Raw genomic sequence first — 27,936 nt, forward strand, 5'->3', positions numbered from 1 at the left:
TCTGAAGTAAACAGCTCCTTGAAGCCTGGTTAGCCTGGGCTCACAGAGGTGCTGGTGGGGTTCACGTGTGCTCCAGTGGGAGCTGGAGCCAGCGTCCTGTGCCCTGGGGGGGCTTTAGCCAGGAGGGTGGATTTCAACAAGACCATGAAAAATGGTGCTGACATTGCTGACCCTGTACTGAAACATCTAACGGTGTCTGTCATTGTAAGTCCCAAAAGGCGGATGGGTCAGTGCCACTGCTTTTCCTCTGGCGGTGCATGCTGGGGCCTGTAGTCCAGGGCTTGGCAGCGGCCAGGCTGGCTCCCCGGGCGCGATGCACGCCGGGAGTTGTGGTCTGACGGCGCGGCCGCAGGTGCGCCGGAAGGCAGGCGCGCGGGGCGCGCCGGGAGTTGTAGTCCAGGCAGGCAGGCTTGGGCCATGGCGGCGACCGCGGCCCCGGCGGGCGGCGCGGGGCGCTCGAAGGTGGCTCCGAGCGTGGACTTCGATCACAGCTGCTCGGACAGCGTCGAGTATCTAACCCTCAACTTCGGGCCCTTCGAGACCGTGCACCGCTGGCGCCGCCTCCCACCCTGCGACGAGTTCGTGGGGGCCCGGTGAGCTGGGGAGCGGACGAGATGGTGGGAGGGGGGCTCCCGGCGCCGCTGACCTGTCCGTGCCGCCCGCAGGCGCAGCAAACACACCGTGGTGGCTTATCGGGATGCGATCTACGTGTTCGGCGGGGACAACGGGTAAGGGGAGCCGGGGACGTGGGGAGCAGGGGCAGTGTCATGGGGATATGGGTGTGAGGGAAGTGGGGTGTGAGGGGTGGTGGGTGTGAGGGGGACGGGGTGTGAGGGGAGATGGGTGTGAGGGGAGCAGGGCTGAGGGTTCGTGGCCGTCCCTGTGCAAACCCCGGCCCGGCTCAGCCGCCTCTCCCGTGGCTCCCTTCAGGAAGACGATGCTGAACGATCTGCTGCGCTTCGACGTGAAGGACTGCTCGTGGTGCAGGTGAGCAGCGCGGCCCCTCGCCGCGTCCCTGGGCGCTGGCAGGGCCGGGCACTCCGCGGCTTCCCTCAGCACCTCGGGCTGCGTCTAAGAGTTTGTGGCATTATCCGAGTGCCCGAGAGGAAGTGTCACCTCCGCCCAGCGCTGCCACAGCGGCTCCCTGCCCATCTGCTGTGTGCTGGGCCATCGGGGTTATCGATCCTGCCCGAGGGGAGGCCGGGCGCCACAGCGAGGGGGAGGACCAGGGTCACCTCTGTTCCTGCAGCCTGTGGGAGGGCAGAGGGACCGGGTGTGCTGCACCCCTCGGGCCAGGGAACGTGCCGGGGGCGGTCACACCTTTCTTGGCTCCTTTGCTCTGCACTGGGCAGTCTCTCTTACCTGCATCTCAGTTTCCAGCTCTGCCTAATAGATTTCAGCAGCAGCATGTTTGTAACCATTTATACTATATTGCTGGTCCATAAAATCTTAGTGCAATCAACTATCCAAAACAAGTGAAACACTCAGGAACAAAAGAATAACTTTTAACAGTTGTTTCTTTTCTGAGTCTACACAGTAGCTCTGAGTGCCCAAAGCACAACCAGGGTGTTTGACTGCTGCTGTTGTAACCTGTGCAGGGCTTTCACCACGGGGACACCGCCGGCACCACGGTACCACCACTCGGCTGTGGTCTATGGGAGCAGCATGTTCGTGTTTGGTAAGGCAGCAGCAGCCTGTGCTGGGAGTGCTAAATGTGCTGCTGTACTGCTTTGAAAAAAGAATGAGAGATCTTTAGGAAGTGTCAAAGATCTTGTTCAGCAGCAAATCCAGTATTTTTCATGGCTCACTGTGATTTCAGCTTTAGTTTGGGAATATTTCGCTGTTTTATTTAAAGTAAAGATCACTTGAAGCTCACAGCCAAAGTGATTCTTTAGGAGAAGGAGTGGAGGTCTCCTTCTGTAGTAGTCCATTAGTCAAACACTTTATGCAATGTAAAGTTTCTCCTAATGCAGTGCCTGGGAGTGTGTGTGCTCCATTGCCTGGGAGTCTAATGGAATTCTTGTTGTCCAGGTGGTTATACTGGAGATATCTATTCCAATTCTAACCTGAAGAATAAAAACGACCTCTTTGAGTATAAGTTTGCAACTGGGCAGTGGACAGAGTGGAAGACTGAGGGAAGGTAAGAGCTGGTGTCATTGCCTCTTGCTGCGGGGGAGTGAGGGTAGCCTGGCATCATTTCACATGGCACAGTCAGACCTAATGACAGTTTTGATGTTAGGGCTGCAGCATCAGTGCTGCTCTGCTTTCTCAATTAAAGTTTTCTGGTTCTACAGGAGTTTTTTTGGAAGGGCTCCATTCCAGAGTCCATTATAATAGAAATTTGTCCAAAATCCAATGTTCATGTTTCAGGTCCATGACAGAAGGGATGGGAGCAAAGGGAGTTGGTTTTTTTCCTGAATTGTTTCAATTTCAAGGATAGTTTGGAAATTGTTGATCCTTCATGAACATGGGCTCCTGAGATTCATTGTTCCAAGGAAAATGAGAATCACTACTAACACATTGCTTCCTAAAGTTTACTCTGTGCACATTTCAGAATGCCATTTCTGACAGTGATTATGATCCAACTACTTAGTGTCTTTTACAAGGGCCTGGACAGGATAAGGGGGAATGGCCTCATATTGGCAAAGCAGGGATAGATGGAGTATTGGGAAGGAATTCTTGGCTGTGAGGTTGGTGAGGCCCTGGCACAGGTTGCCCAAAGCAGCTGTGGCTGCTCCATCCCTGGAGATGTCCAAGGCCAGGTTGGACGGGACTTGAAGCAGCCTGGGACAGTGGAAGGTGTCCCTGCCATGGCAGGGAGTGGGACTGGATGTGCTTTAAAGTCCCTTTCCTCCCCAAACATTTCTGTGTTTACCACTCCCCAGTAAGGGTCATGTGGTCTCTTTACCCAGCGGTTCTTTACACAGCTGAAATTTCTGAAATGTTGGTTTCAGTGGAGAGAGGGAAGGGAACATTTGTTATTGTGATTTGTGGAGAGGGGTGAGGGAGGTCCCATCCATTCTTGTGTTACTGTTGCTGACCTCTGATGAGGACAGAGACCATATTAGTAATTTCTCTTTCTGGTTAATTCTGGTGACGTGGGACATTTTGGAGAGTAATTCTTACTCAGTTACAAACTCATATTTTGCTTGTTGTTCCCCAGAGTTACAGTGTTCATGCAGCACAATCACCTCAGACAAGGCCAACAGATGCCTTGTGGCATCACAGGTTTGTTCAACCTGGCTGGCTTACTTAAAACAACAAAAAATATGGAAGAAAAATCGTAGGTTTGATCTTTCATTGTGGACACTACATCTTGGGAGCAACCCTGAATGATCCCAAATGAGTATCCTGAATTCTGTCCTGGTCTTGTTTCTGTGTTTCACTGCTTAGTCTGTGGGATGTTCATAGCAAGAGTTGATTGCCACCTTGCTCTACCAGTGTTGCTAAGAATTTTCCCATTATTTAACTACTCTACACATAATACTCTAAGAGTGTTTGAGTCCTGGCAAGGAATTAGTTGGGATTTTTTTCATTTTTTTCCCCTGTCTGCATTAGGGTGGTTTTTCTCCATTGAAGGCAGCAGAGTGCAAAACTAATACATGCCTTCAGAGGCTCACTGTGTGTTTGGAGAGTGCATGGCAGAAGCAGTTTTGTGTAGGGAACTTTCTTCTTCTTCTTCTTCCATGTGCATTTTAGCTCTTAGATCCTTCTGCAGCTGCAGAGGAAAGACTTGTCTGCATTTTCTTGCTTGCAGGTTGCCAGTGGCCAGGTCAGCTCACGGTGCGACAGTGTACAGTGACAAGCTGTGGATCTTTGCTGGATATGATGGCAATGCACGGTATGGGGCAGTGTCACCCTCTCCTTGAATGCTTTTGTGAAATCCCACCCCCTCAGTTTCCACCTTTGTACAGGCATTTCCATATTCCAAGAGATTTAAACACTCAACTGGAGCTTTGCAAACCCAGCCTGTTGCTGAGCATTGCACTATAGCAATTCAGTGCTCTGTGTTCAGATAAGTATGTGCTTAAAGCCTAAAGATCTGCTTACTTGGAGTGGCTGTGGATGTGTAATTTGACAGTGTGCTTGGTTGTAAGGCTGCAGAATGATCTTTGGAATTTGGTAAATGCACATTTCTGGAAAGATCCCTGCCACAGGCCAGCTGATGTTGCTGAAGACTTAGAGAGCAAAGCCTGGATTTGATATGAAATCATCTGACAGAACTAAGAGCAAATCAACGTGTCAGTTTTTTCTCAGAAATCTTTGGAAATATCTAATATTTAGGTTAAAGGGAGATGGGATTTTATATGGGGAAAGACTGGAGAGGAGTGGTGCTGAGATGTTAGAGAGAGCCTGTCTCACAGTAGCTCCTTGGATTTGCTGTTGATCTGTCAGGGAACAGTCAATTCTGGACATGCCATTTTTTTCTGTTTGTGATGAACTTGAATAATTTATGTTGATATACAGTTTTTGCATCATAAGAGCATACAGAGATTGTCACAAATGAGGAGGTGGGTTGCCTCCACTTCTGAGGAGAATCTTCAGAAAAGTGTCCAACCCCACAAAGTCTCCAGGAGAACTGCTGATAATCAGGAAAACAGATGGGATGTCTTTGTTACTTCTGGAGGAGGAATTGGTATAAGATAAGATGCATGACTCTGTGGGATTGTTCAGTGTCATCTTAAGGAGTCCCCCAGGGCCTTGGGTAGCTGTAAGGAAGGAGTGGGCGAGAGGAGCTGTCTAATTTATGTTAAATATGTCTAATCACCTTAAAAAAATGTCTTTTTATGGAACTTGAGCCTCCAGGCAGATTTGAAAAAAGGAAATGTCTGTGGTTACTGTGAGTAACTTGTTCTGGGAACAGCAGTCAGAGATGTGTCAGGTTACCTGCTTCATCTTTCTTTCTGAATTTAAGGAAGGATTCAGCCATGTAAATAATTGTTAGGGTCAGTCTCAGTAGTTAACAGGGATGAGCAGAAGGAGCAGGGTAATAACGGGTATTTTGTAAAAATCCTGAAGATTAAATAGTTCAAGTCCTTAAGCTCCAGACTGAGTTGCTGTATGTAGCTGTTAAGTGTGGTGTACTTGTAACTAGAAAGATGCTGAGGCAAGATATGGAGGGGCTATAAAATTTAGGTATAGAACAAAGGGATTCTAATAATTGTTTTTCTGTCAGTGGAAGTAGGAGGCTCTTCCTGTACAGAAGGAATGTTGATGAAATAGGAGTTCTGTCCTTTCAACACTGTTACAAAAAATGAACTCTTTCAAATCAAGCATTTTTTGTGTTATGGCACAGATTAAATGACATGTGGACAATAGGCCTGCAGGACAGAGAGCTGACCTGCTGGGAAGAGGTAAGAAGCTTTAATATCAACTAAGACATAAAATTCTCTTTTTTTATTTTAATGTAGAATTATTAAAATTTCCCTTGATAGGCTGCACTTCTATTTCTCCAGAATGTGTTTTTGACCCACAATGAAGAGAAACAGTTCCAGTTTGTTTGGTTTGGGTATTTGGAAAACTGAGTGTGTATGAAGGGGTGATTTTTTTGCTTATGAATCTGTGAACTGGACTTGGACTTCCTGTGGGGGATTTGCTTTGCCCCTGTAGAATGGACTGCATTCCCAGTCTGATCACTGCATTCCCACTCAGACCACTGACACAGACTGGGAGTTTGCTGGCCAGCTGACCAAAGTCCTGATCCTTACAGTACTGGGGCATTTAAAAACATAGCAGGAGTCGATTACCTGTCACCAGCTTTACAGGCCCATGCCATGTGCTCACCCTGCCTGCACCTGTATCCCATGGCCCTGCAGCATCCTCAGCATGTGGAGTGGGCACTGTAACAATACATTTCTGATTTTGAACTTAATTACCTTTCAGATCGAACAAAGTGGTGAAATTCCTCCTTCCTGCTGTAATTTTCCTGTGGCGGTTTGCAAGGACAAGATGTTTGTTTTCTCTGGCCAGAGTGGAGCAAAGATTACCAATAATCTCTTCCAGTTTGAATTCAAGGAAAAGATGTAAGTGTAGACAGTTAAGTCGTGCAAAATCCACACAATCCTTGAGTGCCTGAGTTGTGAAGTGTAACACTTCAGGGTATTGAGGGAGAGCGCCGTGTCCCGGTGATGGGCAGCGTTAGCAGCAGTAACAGAGTTGTGAGAAATGCCTGTTTCCTGTTTTGTGGCCAGCTGGACACGGATCCCCACGGAGCACCTGCTGCGGGGCTCGCCGCCGCCCCCGCAGCGGCGCTACGGGCACACCATGGTGGCCTTCGACCGGCACCTCTACGTGTTCGGCGGCGCTGCCGACAACACGCTGCCCAACGAGCTGCACTGCTATGACGTGGACTCCCAGACCTGGGAGGTCATCCAGCCCAGCCCAGACAGTGAGGTAAAACCTTCTGCTTGTGCTTTTTCCTTTATGCTCCATCTTTTCTGACTCATTTTTGCCATGGAGTCTTTTTGACAAGAGCATTGGCTTTTAGCTAAATAGTAACAACTCCTGATGGTTAATTTGCTCAAATCCTGAGGTGCTTGCTGGCCCATTTTCCAGCCTAGCTAAGTCCTTTGGAATATCAGCCTTCAGCATCTCAACTGCTCCAGACTATTTGCTATCAAGCATAGACTTTCTGGGAATGCAGTGCCCTCCTATAACCCATGGAATGTTTTGAAGGGAATGATCAGGTTAGTCAGGAAAAATTTGCCCTTGGTAAATCCTTGCTGATTGGTACCAGTCATCTCCTTTATGTGGTAGAAGTACCTACCAGGAAGATTTTTCCCCATAAGTTTCTTGGGACACCAGTGCAGTTGCCTGGCTCATGGTTGGCTGTGTTCCCAAAGTTCATACCAGGCCATTTTAAAATTAATAGGCATTTTTTGGGTTATATACTGCACTTTGGTTACTCTTGGGTACCTGCAATGATAAACTGGATGACTCCATTGCCTGAAAGTGACTCCATTATGACTCCATAATCTGAAAGGAATGACAGCCTAAGCAAAGGCCCAGTAAAGGAACAACAGCTTATGGAAAGGCTCAGTAAAATCCTTCAGCATTTGCCTGCTTCTTTTCATTTGTAGAGCTGCATGTCTTGAAGTTTACTCTTAACATGTGTCTGTTCCAATTTTGTCTGAAAGCAGAGATTGTCTGCACCCAGCATGGGAAAACATTTTAAATCCTTAAACCTCCTTGAACCTAAAGACCATCCAAAGCTCTGTCCATCTGTTTGATTTTGATGCTGTTGCCTGGTGTAAGTGTAGAAACTTCTCAGGTATCAACAGCTCCCAATCTCCCAGTAGTGACAGCTCATTTGGACCTGTAGTAGCTTCTAGGTTTCTTCCAGTTTCAGAGAAAAACACATACTTTTTTACCTCTTAGTTTATATTGGTTCACCAGGTTGTTTGTTGATGGCTTTATGTCTTCTTATTTCATTTTGGCTTTGAGCATTTAATGATACTGAAGAATAGAGAGGCTCATTGAGGTTCCTGGGTTGTGAAAGAAATCTGAGCACATCATTACTGGCCTATGAGTTCAGTACAACAATTACCTTCCATAATATCTGCTCATTCATAGCTGACTGTGAGGAAAATGAATGTTTACATAGTTATAAATCTATTCTGTAAATATAAGAAGGCTTCTGAGGAGCTGAGAGTAAGAAAGGAGAACCTTGAAACAACTGCAAAGGATTTGATTTTAGCAATGTCCTAGTATTGCCCATAATGTTGAAATTTCTGTCACCAAAACCACCGAAACATGTCATGTGCAACAGCACAAGTAGTCACAGCCTGCAATAGTAGCATAGTTAATGCATTCCTCACAGCCAGGAGAGTGAATCTCACTACAAGGAGGTTGAATTTTTGTCCCTGACCCAGTTCTGGCTGGACAGAAAAGCTGGGCAAGGCCATGGCTCTTAGTGTGCTGCTGACCTGAGAGCTGAGAAAGGGCTTTACTTCATCCTCTTCCAATGTGTCAGTCAGCTTTGACATAAAACACAGGTTGTCACTTGGGGTGATCCATCTGCCCTGTTTTTTCATCATGACAAAATGTGGGAAGGCTGTCTCAGGCTTGGGAGTAGGTGATGGATATTCCCTCTTCACCATCGTAGCTTGTGATCTGCATTTTGCCTACTTGCAGTGAGCAAACCCCTCAGCTTCTCATCCTCATCTCTGGAAGTGTCCAAGGCCAGGTTGGGCTTGGAGCAACCTGGGCTAATGGAATGTCTCTGTCCATGGCACAGGATAGAACAAGATGAGCTTTGGGCTCCCTCCCAACATGAACCAGTCTCAGATTCTGTGATTTGTGAAGAGCCATTTACACACTTGTGTTTTAAACCTTGTAACCAGGTGTCCTACTCAGCAATAGCTGAGAGAGTATCTGCCCCTGAGAAAGCTCCCACTGTGCCCTTGAGAGAATGAGGTTTAAAAAAATCTTGGTATGTATTTGGTCTAGATTTCAGCATAGCAACAGTTAAACAAGGACCTGCAGCAGACTCAGAGGTGAATAAAGAATGATCTTCACTTGAAAGTGAAAAAGACTTCAAAAATGGATATTAAACTTAATATAGGGGAGAGAGAGAGAAAATTCCACCTTCATATATGCCTTTTCTTCTCTGCTCCCTTTTTCCCCTTGCAATTTATCATGAGCTATTTAACTTAAGCTGTAATCCAAGAACCATTTAAGTATTGGCTCTGCATGTGCAAGTTCTAAATTGCATAGAGCAGGCTACTATTGACCCCTGAGTGGAAATGATTCATTTTACTTCTTTCACTGTTTAATTTTACTTTACATTGCTTCAACTTAATTTATTAAGAACTTCAAGCAAAGCTGAATGTATTCCTGGTGAGATCAAAATTTAAATCAATGAGTTTATGAAGGGGTTTGCACAGGTATTACTGAGTTTATTTTAAAATATATGTGGTCAGGCCCAGAGGTGATGCTCAGGGCTGTAATCTCACCTATTTGAATGATTGCTGGGTTCTCTGGCACAGGGAGAGGCAACTTTAATGCACAGCTTTGGGAGTCAAATTAGAGCCCTGATGAGCAGCACAAGACAAACTCCAGTTGTGCTGTCTGGACAGGCTACAGTGTGAGTCTGAGCACAAGAAATGAGAGGAAAAAAGACTTGTGAAATACTTTTATTTTGAAAATGATGGCTTGAATCATGCCAGAAGTGTGGAAGAGTGTGGTGAAAGGGAAGCAAAGGTGACTGATGAGATCTGCTTTTGAAAGCAAAGATTCCAGCTTGTAAAGACCCTCAGATGCAAATCTCATTAACCTTAAATAGAGAAACCACTCCAACAGATGAAACAGGGTAATGTAGCTCAGAGAGGGGTGCCAGCACCCATCATTGGAGGTGTCAGAATTGAATCCAGGATTTCTTCTGTCAGACACTGTTAAAGAAGTAAGGAGATCACATTGATGGAGAGGTAAGTACAGGATCTAGAGCTGACAAATACATTCAGATTGGCAGTGCTTTGTTGTCTATGACTTTTAGTATTCCTCTATGTACCAGGAATGAGGAAGACAAATCCCTTTGGATTCACACAGGACCATCTGTAGTTGTGCCAGCAGATGAAATTAGAATCATAGAATTACAGAACCAGTGGGGTTGGAAAAGACCTTCACAATCATCAAGTCCAGACATCCACCAGCACCATCACATCCACCACTAATCCATACCCCAAGTGCCAGGCAACTTTGGAACACTTCCAGGGATGGTGACTGTCACTGCCCTAAGCAGCCTGTGCCAATGCTTACAGCCTCTTTCAGGAGAAAATGTTTCCTATTAGCCAACCTAAACCTCCCCTGCTGCAATTTGAGCCATTTCCTCTCATCCTTTCTGACCATCCTGGCTAGCAAAGTAGATGGTATTTTGTAGCTGTTTCTTATAAACTCTGCCTGGGGTGAGTGTATTCAGCAGCTGAATTTGGCAGCTTGGGAGGTCTCCCAGTGAAAAATTCAAGGTAGGGCAGGTTCTGAGTGTCTGGTATTAGATGAGGAACATGAGGACCAGAGTGTCTCAACAGCTGTTTGTGCTCCTGAGCTCTATTAACCTTTTTATCTTATATTTTCTTGAGAATCCAGCTCTCCTTCCTTGCACTGGAACAAAGTTCCTGTAGCCAAATCCTTGGTCCTGGGAGGCTGAGCATTGTTCCCCTTGCAGGTGGCACCACAATGTCACCCCTTGCAGCATTGTCATCTCCACGTGGGGGTTTGTGCTGGCCTGAATTCAGTAAAACAAACACTCTGAAACTCTCAGCTGCACAATGTTTTGATGAACTGAAAAACAGAACTTTTCTGTTACAGACTGCCATTCCATGTTTTACATTTCTCCTTTTAAATGTGTGGTCTGTCTATTTAGAAAGTAAAGTTGTTTGATTGCTTAAGTATTAGTAACTGCAGAGCTCTGGTTCCTTGGCTGATACCAACCATTACAAAAGAAAAATCATCATTACAGCATTCCATAGGGATTGTTGGAGTTGAATATGATGTGACTGGTACATCTTACTTGGTTAAATATTCAGGTGGTTCGTGTTTGCCTTCTGGCACCAGTTGTGTTAAAGCTGTAAGGCTTTTTGATTGAAAAAAAAAGTTGTTGTTAAATTCAATGGCAGCTTTTAAAAACAAAATACTGGAGAATTTTGAGAATTATTTTAATGAAAAGCAAAACTAAAATATTATTTATTAAAAAAAAAAAAGATACGTGGAAAATGACCTGAATAAGTCTAAAGCAGGTGGGCTGCACTTGAGCTCTGCTAGAGCAGTTCTTTTTGTTTGGTTTTGGTTGCAGTTAGTTGTGAGAAAGATGTTACTGTACAGCTAACACCAGCCTGCCTAGCTGTGTGGGAATGGGTCTTGGCAAGCAAACTTCTTACTTTGGGATGAGGTTGGAGCTCCAGTTGATGAAGGTGACAGATGTATTTTTTAACCCATTATAATATGGTTGATTATTTCAATTAGTACATCTTATTTAGTTAATGAGATTACTGCTAAGAACAAGCAGAGTCCGTAGAAAATAGATGATATTTGGCAGTAATCTCATCTTCTTTTGGAAAGGTGTGGAACTGGCCCTAGCAGGAATATACTAACAGATCAGTGTTACTCCATAATCCCTCATAGGATTTATTAGAACCAACTCTGAAGTTTCCTTGATAAAGTATCCATGAAACATGCTGGAAACAGAAGGCATCTGTATTTCTGGTTTATCCAGAGGAATCCAGAGGGTTTGTTAAACTGGCACAGGCAAATGTGCCTTTTAAGGTGAGCAAGTCTGTGGTTTGTACATCTGAGAAAAATACCCATGTCCTAGTTTCTGACTTAAGAAAAAGCTCCTTAAAAGCTGTAGTTTGAGGAAAAGAACAAGTCATGGAAAGTGTGGTGAGTAACAGGCTAAATGAGGCTCTTGTGTGATACTGTGGTGAGAGGGGTGAGTTGGTGGGAATGGGAACTGCCAGTCAGCATGGTTTCCTGGAAAATCTGCCTCTCCAGATAAACATAATCTTGTTTCATGTTTGACTTTACTTGAGTGGTGTCTATAAATATGTACAAGAAGCAAAGATTTCTTATACCAGAGGGCTTCTTATTTTGTAGGCAAAGATTTAATGAGATTTACTGCCTGGAAGATGAAAAGCCTGATCAAACTAGGGGAAAAAAAAGAAGTTTCTCGCACCACTTGACGCCTTTCTGTGAGCTCTCAGTGAGATATGCTGATGTGTTCACACACCTTCGAGTAGCCTCAGAAGAAATGAGTGAAAATGCTGTGGTCTGTCCTCTGCAGGAGGGTCATGGTGGCTTTGGCTTGCAGTGACTCTTCAGAAATCCCCAATGCTGCAGCTCCAAGGTGGGGTGTGTTGCAGGGATGGTGTGATCCCTCAGCCCTATAAATAGCTGCAGGGTGGGGGGCTTCACTTTCTGTGGAGCTGGCAAGATGGAGACAGGAGCTGTGGCTCTGGTGCCAGCTCTGCCAACAGGTCCAGCCTTGGGCTCCTGTTTGGCACTGGACATTCCTGGGGCCTTGGCCAGATGGTTCAGCCCTTCAAGCTGTGGGGGAGGCAGGCCTGGGGCTCAGTCCTGCTGAGCTGGATGATCATTCACCTTTCAAGTGCCTGACAGCGTTTGGAATAAGCTGAGTTTGCACAGTGATCACATTTTCAGAATCTGCTTATTTCTAGAAGTGTATGTGGGGTTTATGTGGAAGATGACATTGTATTTACTTTTCTAAATGATATATTTTGTAGCTGCCATGATATATAGAGCAGTGTAGGTACCACTGATTAGAAAGTGCAGTGAAAGGACATTCTTAAATGTGATGGGGTAGTGTGGTGTAGACATGCTAGAAAACAATGCTGAGATACAGCAAATGTCAGTCTTAGGGTGCAAGTGTGAGTGTGTGTGAGTGTGTGTGTGTGTGTGTGTGTGTGTGTGTGTGACTGTGTGTGTGTGTGTGTGTGTGTGTGTGTGTGAATGTGTGTGTGTATGTGTGTGAATGTGAATGTGTGTGTGTGTGTGAATGTGTGTGTGTGAATGTGTGTGTGTGAATGTGTGTGTGTGTGTGTGTGTGTGTGAGAGTGTGTGTGTGTGTGAATGTGTGTGTGTGTGTGTGTGTGAATGTGTGTGTGTGTGTGTGTGTGTGTGTGTGAGAGTGTGTGTGTGTGTGAATGTGTGTGTGTGTGTGTGAGTGTGTGTGTGTGTGAATGTGTGTGAGTGTGTGACTCCAAACTGCATCCCTTTGGTCAGAGCTCAGTGCTCTCCATGCCAAGGTTGTGGTTTCAATCCCCATACAGGCCAGTCACTTAAGAGCTGGACTCCATCCCTGTGTGTTCCTTGTGTTCCTTCCAATTCAGTTATTCTGTGATTTTCCCTTTTCACTCTTGGTGTGTTAATAGCAAATCCTTTTTTTTTTTGTTTTTGTTTTTGTTTTTGTTTTTTGACAGATGAATAGGCTTTTGTTTATTACCTTGCCTTTTTTGTCCTTTTCTTTCCCCAGTTACCCAGTGGGAGACTGTTCCATGCAGCAGCAGTTATCTCAGATGCTATGTACATCTTTGGTGGCACAGTGGACAATAACATCAGAAGTGGAGAGATGTACAGGTTCCAGGTAATTGCTGATAAACATACTCACTTCCATACCAATTCCCCATGAGTCCTGTCTGTGGAGTGTCTGGTTTGCTTTTAATCCATGGCCTTCCTACAGGCAGCCTCTGTATTTCAGCTTTCAAAGGTCCATGTGTGTCTCTAAAATCTTTTGAGAAATGTTACTTGGATGGACATTTTGGTAAGGTCAAGCCCTCTAGTCCTTCTGGAGTCCTGTGGAGATCATGATAACTTTGACAAATCATTGGAAAGTGTAGGAGAAGGATTTGCTGTGTTATTTCATTAAATGTGGCTGTTCCTCTTCATGTACTGTCCTGTTCAGGGCTCTGGGGCAGAGTGTTTTATATTGTGGTTTTATCTCTGTGCAGCTCTCCCACCCCCATCCCACAGAACTATGGGAACTGAAAATTTTAAATTCAGGATACTCACACTAGATTAAATTCCACATACACTCAAGTTTATTTTTATTTCATGGCACTCTCAGACAAGTCCTGAGAGCAGGTGAGACTCCCAGCCTCCAAATGCTCCCATCTGGAAGTTGTGATGAGAGACACAATTCTTCTGTGTTATGCTCTGTCCTTGCCCTCACCATGGGGGAAGCCCTTGCATGTGTTTGATTTGCTTGGGACATTCTACTTTATGTGCCACACTGAGGCTGAGTTAATAAAAAAATCCAGTGACAGCAGATGTAACCCTGGCACTTTTAGTTTTAGAATCATAGAATCAGGAATATCCTGAGCTGGAAGGAACCCACAAGGGTTATCAAGTCCAACCCCTGACCCTGCACAGACATCCCAACAGTCCCACCTGAGACCCTGAGAGCATTATCCAAGTGCTCCTGGAGCTCTGGCAGCCTCATGTCCACTCCCTGGAGAGCATGTTCAGCACTCTCTGAAGGAAGAACCTATCCCTGATACCCAGCCTAACCCTCCCCTGCCAGAACTCCAGCCTTCCTTGGGTCCTGTCCCTGCTCACACTGAGCTGAGATTGAAGCTGTCCCTCCACTGCCCCGTGTGAGGAAGCTGCAGACCCTGAGATCTGACCTCAGGCTCCTCTGCTTCAGTGTGATTTGAGATTTGAAGTTTATATAGCCAGTGAAATTAATTCTGTTTTCTGTGGGGTTTTATTTTTTCAGTTTTCTTGTTACCCTAAATGCACTCTCCATGAAGACTATGGAAGGCTGTGGGAAAACAGACAGTTCAGTGACTTGGAGTTTGTTTTGGGAGAGGTGAGTAGAATTTATTGGAGAGATGCCAATGGGGGTGTTACTGTGTGTGTGCTGTGTTTGCTGGGAAAAGGCAAATTGTGCAGTGGTTGTGCCAGAAACCCTGGGAATGAATCACTGGTGAACTGTCTGCCTGGCTTACTAAGTTTCCCTAATCCAGATAAATATTTAAAGTTTCAATGGAGAAAAAAACTTTTAAACTGAGAAGATCTGTGGGTCACTGACTTAACCTGAATTTATTGAAGCATGTTATATAAAGTTGCAGCATTAAAATTTACCAAGGACCTCTGTACTCCCAGGCCTCCTAGGAAGGCAGATCAGTGTTTTGCAAACCTATTATCATTTCAAGAGCCATTTTTAATTATTGAAATAAAAGAGAATGAATAAAAGCAGTACAGGGGAATGGTTCTCTAGTAATGAAAACAGTTAAAAAAATTAACCGAGAACAAATTTTCTGAATATAAACATGAGAAATTTGAACTTTCGATTCCTTTTGCAAAAAGAAAAAGTTTGAAAAAGCTTTGCAAAGCTCAGAGAACAGATCCTCAACAGTAGATGAAATAAATTATGGTAAACAGTAGCAAAAACAGGGCTGTTATTTTGAAAAGGGAAAATTAAACAGAAAATCAGATGCAACAATAAAAAGTTCTGTATGTGATACAGCCACTTCCACTCAGTGAATGTGACACAGTGAGTGGCTCTTTTCCAAAATGGTCTTTGCCATTAGCCTTGATGTTGAATTTCATCTGTATGTGCAGAGCAAATGTAAGGCTGCCTTGGACTCTAACTTGAAATGTATTGTAACCTGGGGTTCAGCCCACGTTTCTATGACTTCTGCCATCTGCCAGGACCATGTGATTTGGGGATAAAAGCTGAATGTGATTTCTACCTTTGCCTTTGGCAGAAGGAGGAGCGAGTCCGAGGGCACACTGCGATCGTCACCGCTCGCTGCAAGTGGCTGAAAAAGAAAATCATGCATGCCAGGGAGAGGGTGAAACAGGTGAGTGGTTTGGAAAAGCAGCCTTGTAGCAAGGCAAGGCTCATTCTGCCCAGGTTTAGGAGTAAGGTTGTCAGGAGCAAAGTAGTATCTGCTGAGACAGCTGAAGGGTAGGAGCAGTGTCTGATGCTAAGGTGCTCTTGAGCAAGTGAAATAAAGAGGATCATTAGTATTAACAAAGGCTACTGGATGTGTATCAGGAGGGTAACTGGAGGAGCCAGAGTTAATCCAGTTATCTGGATTTGACAGTATGGTTCTTGGAAGCTCTCGTAGCTGTCTGAGGTCTAATCTTGTAGAATGCCCCAGAGAGGTGTGTGTACCCTTCCCTGTGGGGGAGGTAAGAGCTTTGTCATGGCCCACAAGATCAGACAGATTAGAGAGAAGAAAGGCAGTGCCAAGGGTTTCAGCTGCCTCTGTTCCCTTAACCCTTGTATTTTTTTACTTTTTCCAGAGGTGGAAGTCTGGTGCCTCTGATCATTGTCTATTAGTTTTGACTACTTCCAGCTTTTCAGCAGAAAGCATTTAATGGCTTTTGGGAGGTAGTAGCACACAATCTGCAGTAAGACGTGGATGCCCCACTGCCTCCCAGTTAATTGTTTTGCCACTGGAAAGGCTGTGGGAAAAGGGTGTTGAAGTGAAACTTGAAGTAACAGTGCTTTAAAATACTTCTGTGCAGCAGTTTGTGCTCTGCCTTTGCAAGGCAAGCTTTGTGGAATCTACTCCTATCTGTCCCTCCTTCACAGAGTGAGGCTGTCCCTGGTGTGGGCAGAAATGTGAGTTCAGTGTGGTTCATTCCTCCCTTGCTCTGATGTCCTGCTTCTGGCCTGTATCCAGGAGCTTACTTGTGTTCTGATCCATGTGTGTCCCAGGATATGGAACAGTAAGTCTAAGACACAGGAATTCCTTGTTATCTTGAGGATGATACTGAAGCTAAAGAGATCCTGGGTCTTGAAGAGCGTGGAGAAGGATCCTCTGGTTTGGTGGTAACTTGTGTAACTTGTGTGAACTGGCACAGGCTTGTGCCATGTTTGGGTGGTTTTTCTGTTTCATTAGAAATCAAAGCAAGACATTGAAGAGGAGGGACACAGCTCGTGCCAGAAGGATGGGATTGGTGGGAATGTCAAGCTGTGCCGGCTGCAGCCGCTGCTGGAGGTGCCCATCCGAGAGGCCGAGGCACAGCCCTTTGAGGTGCTCATGCAGTTCCTGTACACAGACAAGATAAAGTATCCCCGCAAAGGTAGGGCAGGACAAGGTAACACTGGCACCAGGGAGGGGAGGGGAGGGGGGCAGACCTGTTTGGAAACAGCAGGATCCAGCATTTGAGGTGATCAGTCCTGTTCTGAGCACTTAATTACTAACCTGAGATGAAACAAAAAGCAGATTTTTAGCAGAACATACTAACCATGCTTTTTTTCCCCCCAATTCTTTTCAAATATCAAGAAGAACAAGTTCTTGATCATTCCAAAAGTGTAAAAAAGTGCGAGCAAACAAAAATATTATGATATTTTGAACATCACAGCATCCTGCTTGGAAGGACCATGTATCTTATCTTGGCTTATTTCCTTTTTTTGATATTATTTTGATCTGTTTTAAACTGAGCCCACACAGAATGGTGTGCAAGCCAGTATTTTCCACTTGGTAAAAATCCAATCTGAAGGAATGCATCAGGAAAGGAAAAATCCATTTGATGCATTCAATGAAATTCTCAGAGTTAAAAACACTTGTGGGTGGGGAAGTAGTAGCCAGAGAGCTTGCAGCTCCCTGGATTCCCAAGGAGTCCAGCTCCTGGCTGTGGGGCAATGGGAGTGAGTCTGGATAGGACTGGATCCAGTGAGCAGCTCCAGCTGCAGCCATGGGGCACAGTGAAGTACAGTGAGGTACAGCTGTCCTAGCACTGAACTTTGTTTCAGCTTCACTCCAAGTTCGTCCCTTTCTGCAAAGATAATTCTCAGGAAAAAAGTGCTATGTGTCTATTTGTGCCAAAGCTTTCCCTGAGAAGAGGCCTGTCTGAGAATGATCCCACTGGCTGGGGATGAGGAGCTGCTCTCTGGATTCTGCTGACATTGCCAGATCCTGTTCCTTGCCATTCATTGATCCTCTGTACCCTCACCTTGGGACAGGCTCAGGCCAAGGGAAGCCTTGGACCCCTGAGCTCTTCCCATTGTTACAGGCTTCCCAGGCAGCCTGCCCCTCTTTCCCAGCCCATGAGAGGTTCTCCCTGGTGCTCCCCCTTCTGCTGGATCCTCCATGGGCCCTGCCCTGCTCATTTGTATTCCTAGTTGCTCCTCTCAGTTCAGAGAGCAGCACCCTGGGGAGCCATCAAGAGGCTGAGCTAATGGAATTGGGCATGCTCATCAAATGGGATTTTCCAATTAGACACAGGGAAGGCACGTGACATGCAAAAGGGTTTTTCTCTATTAAAAAACAGTTAGAGCAGATGGGCAGAGATCTTCTGTGAGGAAAGCAAAGGCCATGGGGGATTATTCCTTGAGTTGGTGTCCCAGTAGCACCATTGCAGTGATCTACAATGGTCCCCTCTGCTCCTCTCTCACTTCAGCCCTTGTAGACCAGCTGTGGGTCTGTGTAGCTCAAGCACAGAGTGAAAACACAGAGTACCTGCATAAGGGTCTGTCAGAATTAGGGACCTGATTGTTAATGCTGTGTAAAACCCAAGGACTCTGGGCAGGGCTGTTGGCAGCTGGGCACTGTGAGAAATTGGGCTGCAAGCTCCAGGGCTTGTCAGGGATTTTAGAGACTTCACATTCTTTGGAGGGTTTAAAAAAATTGGGATGCAGATTGTCACAAAGTCTTTGTCTAAAAAGTACTTTGGGTTGGCTTTTGCATGCTTCAAATGTGAACCTCCTCTTGTAGTATTGATTCAGATTTTATCTAACCAGGAATGGATTTTTTTTTTCTCTATAAAAATCTCCAGCCATTGCCTGTTCTACTATTCCAATTGCTCTGGTTGATATAAAAAATGCTTTTTGAAGGGTTCCTCTCAGTGTTCTGTGAACTCTCCAGCAGTTTTCCCTCTTGCAATTTCAGGTCATGTGCAGGATGTGTTACTCATTATGGATGTGTACAAACTGGCCTTAAACTTCAAGCTCTCTCGGCTGGAACAGCTCTGCCTTCAGTATATCGAAGCATCTGTAGATCTGCAGAATGTGCTCATTGTGTGTGAGAATGCTAACAAGCTTCAGCTGGATCAGCTAAAGGTAATCACATTCTGCATACAAAATAACTGATAAGAAAATTTTAAAAATAAAATTTATATAATTAACATTTGGCCAAAGGTGCCAACTTTTGCAGATTCATCATTCCTTTAATTAAGTTGCTTGAGTATATTTAGCATGGGTTGTCCTGCAGTGGCTTGTGATATTATGTAGGCTTTTTTCAATACATGCTCAATATTTTTGCATATCTGCTTTGTAGAATGTCAAGGGCAGAGTGACTTTGCCTCTTCATCAGTTCAGTCTTGCTGCAGCAAGATGGAACCAGTGTATTTCCTGGTCTTGTTGTATTATATATACTGATGCTGCAGATAGGTTCTTTCATTTTCTAGGTGGAAAAACTAAACTCTGTTCTCAGGCCTTCATACTGAAAAACAAAATGTGCCAATGATTCTTTCTAAGTGGTGGGTGAGAGGCTTTTGGGTGTTTGTGGTAACCAGGGTAGAGTAGACCCCTGTCTGCAGCCCAAGAGGTGCTGGCTGTGCTGATCCCAGCTTTGGAGCAGATCAGTTTCCTTGGGCAGTTTCCTTGTAATATTTCTAGTCAAATTTTTCTAGATGCTTAGAATTATCCTGAATTTCCTGTTCAAGTGGGAGCCTAAATGGTCATTTAGGAAGGATAAGGATATCACTGTTGGATAGTTGCAGCTGCAGGATTCATGTGGAGGATCAAAGAAAAGGATGGCAGATGGTGTATGTAACATGTAACATGTAATATGTAACATGTAACATTTACAGGATGCTGTAAGATGACTTCAAGCAATAAACCATAAATTTCTTAATTAATTTTGGTGTATTTTTAAGGAACATTGCCTGAACTTTGTGGTGAAGGAATCCCATTTTAATCAAGTCATAATGATGAAGGAGTTTGAGCATCTTTCTTCATCCCTCATTGTGGAGATTGTCCGGAGAAAGCAGCAGCCTCCTGTCCGAACACACTCTGACCAGCCACTCGACATTGGTAACCTTCCTGCCTTGTGGAGTAATTCCTTGTGCTGGTTTGCCTTTGCTAATGGTTTGTTTAGCCTGGGGAGATGTCTGGGAAGCAGCCCTCTGCAGCCCAGCAGTTCCAGCTGGGATAACTGCTCAGGCTCTCTCCCAGACTGAGACAGAGCACAATAGTTCTTTTCCCAGTGAGTTTCAATCAGAACAGTGTCCCATCAGAGTACATGGGAAATACAGTTGTGTTCTTGCAATAAACCGTCCTTCTCTTGGAGAAGGAGCAGAAGGGTGTAAAGAATGATCCAAAAAAGGCAGTGGACAGTCACTGCAAGTGACTGCAGGGTAACAGAGCTGAGCAGGGAAACAGCCTGCTTGAAGGTCTTCACCAAGGAGGAGCAGGAGGAAGGAGGATTTTGTGAATAAGGCACTGCTCTGTATGCATGTGTGAAAGGCACAGGGGATAGGGAGCAGAAGAGAAAGGTGTGATTTACAGTTTTATTGGGAAATTCATCAAGGGCTGATTTGGGACTAGTCTTACTCAACACTTTAACATCCTGACACACAACACAAGGAATGTAATAATGAAATTTTCTAAGGCCACAAAGTTCAGAGGCATTGGCAGTGTTGGTGTGGAGTGCTGCACAAAAATAATTGGGAACTGAAGAGAAAGAGAAAAGCTAGTCCTGGAAGGTCAAGTAGAAAGGCTTTGGCTGGCATTTGTCCCAGGAGGAAGAGGTGCACTGACTGGGAAAGTGGCACAGCCAGTTCTGTATCCAGAGCTGGAATGGTGTGAGAGACCCAAACATTAAAAACAAAAATATGAACTTTGAAAATCTGAGTGAGTTTGGAGCAGACTTGGATGTGCTCTGTTTCTCAGTTGTGTATTTACAAAGGTTGATTAAAATATTGTATAAAAGAGTCCTTTGTTGCTGATTTGGGAAAGATTTTTCATTAAGACACAAAATTTTATATTCCCTGTAGTTGGAAATGGTACAAAGGGAGGGGAAAATCAGCTTTCATATCTGTAGAGAGCACCTGTCAGTGTGGCCACAGCTGGAGTTTGCTGTCAGTGGCAGAAAGCAGAGCTGACAGGTTTGGTTCTGTGAGGGGCAGTAGGGAATGAGCTGTAGTGGGGAAGGATGAAGCTCATTTTGCTCTGAGATTCTGAGGAAGGACTTGCCTCAAATTCACACAGAGTCCCAAAGCAAAGAGAGGCTGGAGCTCAGGCTTGGCCATGTATTAGTTTGATAGTACCTGGTCACCTGGAACTATCATGTCCTTACTTCATTCTGTTTGATTTCAGGCACATCTTTAATTCAGGACATGAAGGCTTACCTGGAAGGAGCTGGGACTGAATTCTGTGATATCATCCTGCTCCTAGATGGGCACCCACGGCCAGCCCACAAAGCCATCCTGGCAGCTCGCTCCAGGTGAGCCCTGTTCCTAACCCTGTACCAGGAGTGTGTGTCAAGGACAGTGCTTGCTTTAGAAGACAGGGAGGAACTTAAATCTCCATGAAGTGTTAAGATGCAGCTTTGCTCAATGACTGTAATAAGCCTTTAAGCAGTAGTGATTAATTTTTTTTTCCATTTGATACCCAACAGGGAAAGATAGGAAGAAATTAGAACTGCAGAGATTCTGCAGAGGGTGTGTGAAAAGCTGCACTGCAAGACAAAGCATCTGTAAAATCACAGGAAGGGAAAAAGGGTGGAAAACATAAGGTGGTTTCAGTGAAGTGGAAAGCAACAGATGTCCACTGAGGTCAGAAGGAGCCTTCTGACAGTGAGCAATTTGTATTGTATCATGTGGAACTTGAATTTCTTTCTCACTTTCTGATATTTGAGACTGGCTTTGAATAAGCATAACAACAAATGGTGCATGACAGAGTGTTCCCATGCTTTGTGCAGAGAAAGGAGCCCACCCTGCTGGTGGTGGGACTGTTCACCCTCCTCAGGGCATAGGTGAAGTGGATTTGTCCTGCACTTATGTGTTCTGTGGACCTGCACCTTATGTTCCACCAAACATTAAGTGTTCACATAAAATTTTCAAGTACCATCACAATTTTTTCCAGACCCAGTAATAGTCAGTATTAGTTTCTGTGGTATTTTACCAGAAGCATTTCACAGATCTTAAAGCAGCCCTGATGATTGGCAGCCTGTAGATACTAAGGAAATTCATAATGCTTTAAGCTCTCTTCTGGGTCTTATGCAAATTAGAGAAAAAATCAAAGCACCATGTGTCCTAATTTTCAAGAAACAGACAAATTTCAGGTAGTTCTGATGGTAATTAGGGGGATTATATTTGGAGTTTTCACTGGCTGACATACATGAAAAAATAAAGCAGCAGTGTTTTTGCCCAGGTTGTCACCTGAATTTGTTGCTTTGGAAGCTGCAGTTCTGAATAGCAGCCTTTGAACAATACTGGGTTAAACCATCTGTCTGCAGAATGTGTTGTATCAGTTTTATTTCCCTTTGCAGTTACTTTGAAGCCATGTTCCGTTCCTTCATGCCAGAAGATGGACAAGTGAACATTTCCATAGGTGAAATGGTTCCCAGCAAGCAAGCATTCGAGTCCATGCTTAGATACATCTATTATGGAGAAGTGAACATGCCTCCTGAGGACTCCCTGTATCCTTAGATTCCAAGGAATTGGAGAATCTGTCTGAGGGCATGTCCAGTAGCTTACCTTCCTTTTGCTTTGGATTTCCTGGCACAGACTGGGAGGATGGTCTGTTGGGGCAATGTCTTGGTTTGAAAGACAGGTGTTGGTTAAGAAAGGTAGGAGCCTTTCTTGAAATGGATAATGTAAAACCTCTCTCCCCAAATTATTAGTTTTGCAATTAAGGAGTCCTCAAGCAAAGATATGGAAATAGGAATAATAGTTTTTTACTAGGAAAAATTAAAATAGAAATACAGTATTACAAAAAACAACCCCAAAACACTGACAGAGTCAGAATACAGCCTGACACCCCATCAGTCAGGGTGTTGGCACAGTCCCATTAAATGGTGGCTGCATCCTCCTGCAGGGGCAGATGTGGTTCAGCTGAAGCAGTGCTCCTGGAGAAGGTGCAGTTTCCTCTGAAGCTCCAGGGATGATGTGGAAAGGTCTGGTTTTCTTCTGGAATCCAGTGGCAAAGGCTGCTCTGGTGTCCCAAATCTCAGTTTTTATCTGGGTAGGAAAGGCTTGGCTCCTCCCCTGGCTGGAGCATCTCCCAGTGGGATGATGGAATTTTATCAGTCATGCCCTGGGACTCACTGGCCATGAACAGGAGATATCTCCTGGAGGGAGGATGGGCTGTGGGAAGATAAAGAGCATTCCCCCACCTGGTTTTAGCAGCTGGCCCTTTAAAAGAGGATATTCCCCCCAGAGTTATGAGAGATAGGCCATGGAAGAGATAAATAACACTGCTCCACCTGGTTTCAAAAGATGATGATAGAATAGATACTTTTGGTTACATCCTGCTTTGCAAGCCAAGATGGGGGGGTCCCAGCAGGCTCTGCATTTCCACTCCTCACAGGGATTTGTTTGCTGTCAGCAAATTGCTCTCACCTTTGCTTTCTGCTTTATTCCTCAATGGATGAACAGATATCTCTTTGCAGCACCTTACTACTATGGCTTCTCCAATAACAGACTCCAGGCCTACTGTAAGCAGAACCTGGAAATGAATGTCACAGTGGAGAATGTTCTCCAGGTAACTGTCCCCAGGCACTTCAGTTAGTCACTTAGAGGAAAGCCAAGGGGTCTGGTCAAGTGGGTACCCCCAGTGCCAGGTCACTGAGACTGCCCTGACCCTTCTGGTGGCAGTGGCCCTCTGTGATGTGTGGGAGCCCAGCCTTCAGCAGCAGAGTTCCTTACCTGGTACTGTGCCACTTCTGTTCCTGTGCTGCAGGGCTCAGCAGGTACTGCTCACCTGGCTCCTCCCAAGCTCTCATCCCCCATTACAGAACTGTTTCTAAAGGTCTTTCTAAGATGACCACATGCTCAGCACTCAACTATAAACCCTTTTTCACAGACATTTGTTCCAGGGCAAATGGTGGTCTGCAGGTGACAGACATTAGTCTTGTTTCATCAGTGATGCTGACAGGATCTGGCAGTGGAATTTGAGCTAATAAATGATACTGTGTGGTAAGAAAGCCAATGCCAGCTCCCAGGCAGGCAGCCTGAACCTCTGCAGTACAAGCAGAAGCAATTCCTGATGATTAGCTCTTGAGGACTTCATACGTTTTAAATCCCAGGCTTATTTTTTAATAGTTCAGTTTGTAATGCAAAATGGATTGGTTCCCTAGCTAAGAGGAGTTACCTGCTCTGGGTCAGGGCTGTTTGTGTATCTGAGCTGTGCAGAATGGAAGTCACATTTTTGCTCCTGCTCTAGATTTTAGAAGCAGCTGACAAGACACAGGCCCTGGACATGAAGAGGCACTGCCTGTACATCATCGTTCACCAGTTCACCAAGGTTGGTTGCATCTTTTCTGTGGCTTTTGAGAGCTGCTGTCCTCTGTCACTGCCTTGGCTAAAGACACATTCATATAGAAATCAGTTTGATTCATCCTCATGTGAGACAGCTGGGAGCTGGCTGCATGTTACTGACACTCGCTGACAGGACTGCTGGGCACACTTCTCACACCAAAGTAAATTAGAGACTACAACAAGCTAGTCTAGAAATGTGAAGCCCTTCCAAGCAGAAGTTACCTAAAATTGCTTCCATTTCCAGTTGTTCCAACTGTTGATTTTGTGCCATGCCCTTGTTGGGTTGGTGTGTGTTTAGCAGGGTAAGTTTGTTGTGTATTGAGGGCACAAATCTCTCCCTCATTAGCAGTTATCAGAGTGCTCCTCATACTTCCCTTGAAGTATTCTCTGTCATACATGTTTTATTGTCATGTGCTCTAAAACAAATTACCATGTCCTGGCTGGGCACTCTGTGATATCCATGTTCAACAGTTGGACTCTACAGTCATAAACATCCTTTCCAACCTTAAAAATTCTGTGGTTCTGTTTTGATGGAATTATGTGTTCGTGGCAGGAAAGGTCAAGAGCCTGATGTGCTGATACTCCTGTCCTCACTTGAAAGAATAAGGATTTTGTCATTTAATTGTTCCTATGAGATGTGATCCCTCCATGAGAGTTCCCCAGCATGTCATCAGTTCATTGCTCAGCTCATCAGCATTGCTGAAATAGGTAGATAAATCATAGGAATTGGGATTTCTGAATGCTACACACATACTGATAATAATTCCCTAGTTAATATTCAAGTAGCTTGCTCTCCTTAGTATATTTAAACTCCCAATCCTCCTGGGGAAGAGCAGCACTGCTATGTCCCATTAGTGTCTGGAGAGGAGACAGGATGGTGTTCAGGCTCTTCATTAAATGCCAAAGTTGCTGGAGCATGATGCATTTTACATTCAGAAATAGCTGAAATTGCATAAAAAGCATTGAGAGTGGAGCCAGCATCCAGAAATGACTCCCAGAGGAGGCTCCACAGCGTGTGGTTGCAGCCCCTGCCTTCATCCTGTCTGTTTTCTTCTGGCCCCATGAGTCCTGTGGAGCAGTCCTGGTCAGGAGGGATGGGGAAGGGTCCCAGTGCAGGGTCCAGGACATTCCTGGGGTTGGAGTCAGTGCCTTGCAGCTGCTGAGGGCTGAAATATCACAGAATCACTTCCCAGTGGAGGCCTCAGGAAGACAAAGAGGTGTGATTCTCCCAGAACTTAGAGGGGAAATGGATATTGCAACACTGGAAGGCAGTGATGGGAGCTGGAGGGTGTTCCTCAGCTGCACTTCCTCACCAGGATGTGGGGAAATGTTTTTTATTTAAACTGGTGACTGGTAGAACAGTGTTCATCAAAACATGGCTGGAAGACTGTCAAGCAGATGTGCACGGAGAAATCTCAATTATGCAATGTTTTCCCTTGGCCTGAGAGGCCTCAGTGTGTGATTCTTGGCCTGGGCTGGGTGACTCAGCGTGGCTGGGCACGGACACTCTGCTCTGCTCCTGGGCCAGCCACGGGCTCTGAGGGGGATTTGTTCTCAGCACAAACCTGGTGGGTCCCCAGCACTCAGGCAGGCTGGGTCCCTGGCTGGGGCATCTCCTGCTCTTCCAGTTACTTAACCCTGCTCTGGATTTGGACTGTTAAGGAGTTTTCTCCACAGCAGGAACCTTACTGAAGAGCTGTTCCCCAGAGGTTCACTGCTTTGGGCAATGTGCTTTCAGGCTCTTGTGTCAGTGTTGTGCAAAAGCCCCAATAAACCTGCTGTTGTGACCTGTTTGTAGTGACACCCTGATCTGTTCAGTGCATGCCTGGGGTGGGGACAGGATCCCACCAGTGCTAAGGGGGTCTCTCCCTCTCAGTCCTGGCAGATCCTTAGGCTGGGGATATTGCTACAAGCATGTCCTGAGCTCTTTCTGAAAGCATCCTCAGCTGTTTCCTTCCTGGCCTTCAAAGGTTGCTCAGGACATCTTTATTCTTTATCCCAGTGCAGCTCCCTAGAGCAAGGTGATAATGTTCAGGTAAAGCAAGTAGGTGAGTGCTTGGGCACAGTCTGTCTGGAGGCTGGGTGTGTGTTAGTGCCTCTAGACAGAGGATTGCTGGCTCCTCTCCATGAGGTTGAGGAGAAGGAAGGAATGTGTAGAGCTCCTTTTTGCCAACAGTTGAGCTTCTGAACAGTCCAAAAGCATAAAGTTTGTTTTAGATTTTCATCTATCTGATGTGAGTGTGGAGGTTTTTGTTGGCAAGTGCTCCAGTGACCTGCTTTGACTGCAGGAAGAATGCCAGCAGAACCAGCATGGAGACTGAGAAGAGCTTTTCCTCAGGAGCACAGGAGCAATGGGATCAGGCCCTGAGTCACACTTTCAGTGCAAAACCACAGATCTCAGAGCTCAGGCTGTGCTGGTGCCCAGCACTGCTCTTAGGAGAGTGCTCAGTCATGTCTTGTAGCAGTAGGGCTGTCAGTACCAACAGAGGGGCAGCTCTGGGGGCAGATTCCTGCTGCTCCCTACTCCCAGCAGTCTGAATTGGTTCTGAGCCCCAGCTGGAGCCCCATGGTCTGTTCCCTGCAGCCCAGCCCCACAGCTGGGATCTCACACCATCTGTGCCCAGCCAGACTTGCTGTGAGGTGCCAGGGGTAAAAGGGTAATACATGAGCTGTGATTTGGGGAGGGTTTTAATTTCTTTCTGTTTTTTTCTGTTTTGTTTTCCTTGAAGGTCTCCAAGTTGCCAAATCTCCGCTCACTCAGTCAGCTCCTCCTCCTTGACATCATAGATTCCTTAGCTACTCACATCTCAGACAAGCAGTGTGCAGAGCTGAGTGCAGACATATGACATGCCTGGGGTAATCCACCTTCTCATTTGTTCCTGAAAAACACTGGCACTTTAGAGCTGTATGGAGTAGCTCAGTGTCTGCCACTACAGCAGCCCTGGAGGAGCAGGACCACTGAGGTGCTCTCTTTGGATTTGCTGGGTTTGTACCTTTGTGCAGTGTTTGGACTTCGTTACATTTGTTACCCAAATGTAGACTTGAAATCATTGCAGGCCTGAATTGATTCCACGTGGTTTGGGGAGTTACTAAGTTCATAATCAAGCCCATTATTACTTTCATACTGTAAAATCAAGCAGTCATGAGTAAGAGTCACTAATCCTTTGAAACACAGTATTTAAAGAATACTATTTAAAGAGCTTCAGCTGACCCAGCCCAAGGGCTGTAAGGGGAAGTCAGAATGAAACTAGGAACAAGAGCACATGGTGGTCACAGGGAGACTGGCCCTTGGGCCAGAATGTAGTGACTTTTCAGAGACTCCATAGTGTGGATTAACAGATAAGCCCCTGTGCAACTGCCTGGATTGGTGAGCTGTGGGAATCCAGACCTATGCTCTGCAGCAGGTCAGACTGAAAGATTACAGCAGTCCTCTCTGACCATCAAATCCATTAATCCTGTCTTGCTAAGCCTTTCTAAATCTATTTATTAATAAAGAATTAACATCTTTTCCTGGCATTTCATGATTGGCTTGGATTTCATTTTGGAAAAAAAAATTAAGCAAAAAACGTTCTGAGCTTGATGAAGGTCACATTGTTAAAAATAGGTGTGTTACATCTTGTTACTAATTTTATATTGAAGTGTCTCTGTGAGTCCTTGCCTTTGCAGGAAGGTGAATGAAGGCAGAGTGCCCTTCCCAGCCCATGCAGGAGTAGCTGCTGTTCCCTCCCATTGCAGCCCCCAGCTCTGTGCTGGATGTGTCCCGAGGAGAGGGAGAGGGACAGGGGGAGGGAGAGGAGCTTCACCTCTGCTCACAGCTGGATGGTGTTGGTCGGAGAGCAGCAGAAATGTCCCAGCCCTGCCCAGAATCCTTGGGGCTGCCTCAGGAGGGAGTGACAGCTGGGAATCAAAACCTTGTCCTGCTCCAGCTGCAGGGGCTGCTCTCTGCTTGACTGGAGTGGTGCAGGATCCCTGTCAAGACATGCA

At 45.5% G+C, this 27,936-nt stretch overlaps 1 protein-coding gene across 1 annotated transcript; it reads left to right on the plus strand.

Moving 5' to 3' along the window:
• Nucleotides 1–362: 362 nt before the first annotated feature.
• LZTR1 (leucine zipper like post translational regulator 1) lies at nt 363–27,468 on the plus strand. Its single transcript, XM_056511286.1, has 20 exons — nt 363–593; nt 666–728; nt 931–987; nt 1,599–1,678; nt 2,032–2,140; nt 3,758–3,841; nt 5,297–5,354; nt 5,884–6,023; nt 6,192–6,393; nt 12,986–13,096; nt 14,228–14,320; nt 15,222–15,317; nt 16,368–16,551; nt 18,360–18,529; nt 19,348–19,504; nt 20,789–20,915; nt 21,963–22,112; nt 23,071–23,176; nt 23,858–23,938; nt 26,682–27,468. Exons 1-20 carry the CDS (start codon nt 418–420, stop codon nt 26,796–26,798), a joined length of 2,361 nt encoding a protein of 786 aa, XP_056367261.1. The 5' UTR covers nt 363–417; the 3' UTR covers nt 26,799–27,468.
• The last annotated feature ends 468 nt before the right edge of the window (nt 27,469–27,936 follow it).

The sequence above is a fragment of the Oenanthe melanoleuca genome, chromosome 26 (genome assembly GCF_029582105.1).
Source record: "Oenanthe melanoleuca isolate GR-GAL-2019-014 chromosome 26, OMel1.0, whole genome shotgun sequence".
Lineage (NCBI taxonomy): Eukaryota > Metazoa > Chordata > Aves > Passeriformes > Muscicapidae > Oenanthe > Oenanthe melanoleuca.

Coding starts and splice junctions, on each gene's coding strand:
- LZTR1 (XM_056511286.1), top strand. CDS start 418: ATGGCGGCGACCGCGGCCCCGGCGGGCGGCGCGGGGCGCTCGAAGGTG. Junction 15,318..16,367: donor CCAGGGAGAGGGTGAAACAG/GTGAGTGGTTTG, acceptor CTGTTTCATTAG/AAATCAAAGCAAGACATTGA. Junction 19,505..20,788: donor TGACCAGCCACTCGACATTG/GTAACCTTCCTG, acceptor GTTTGATTTCAG/GCACATCTTTAATTCAGGAC.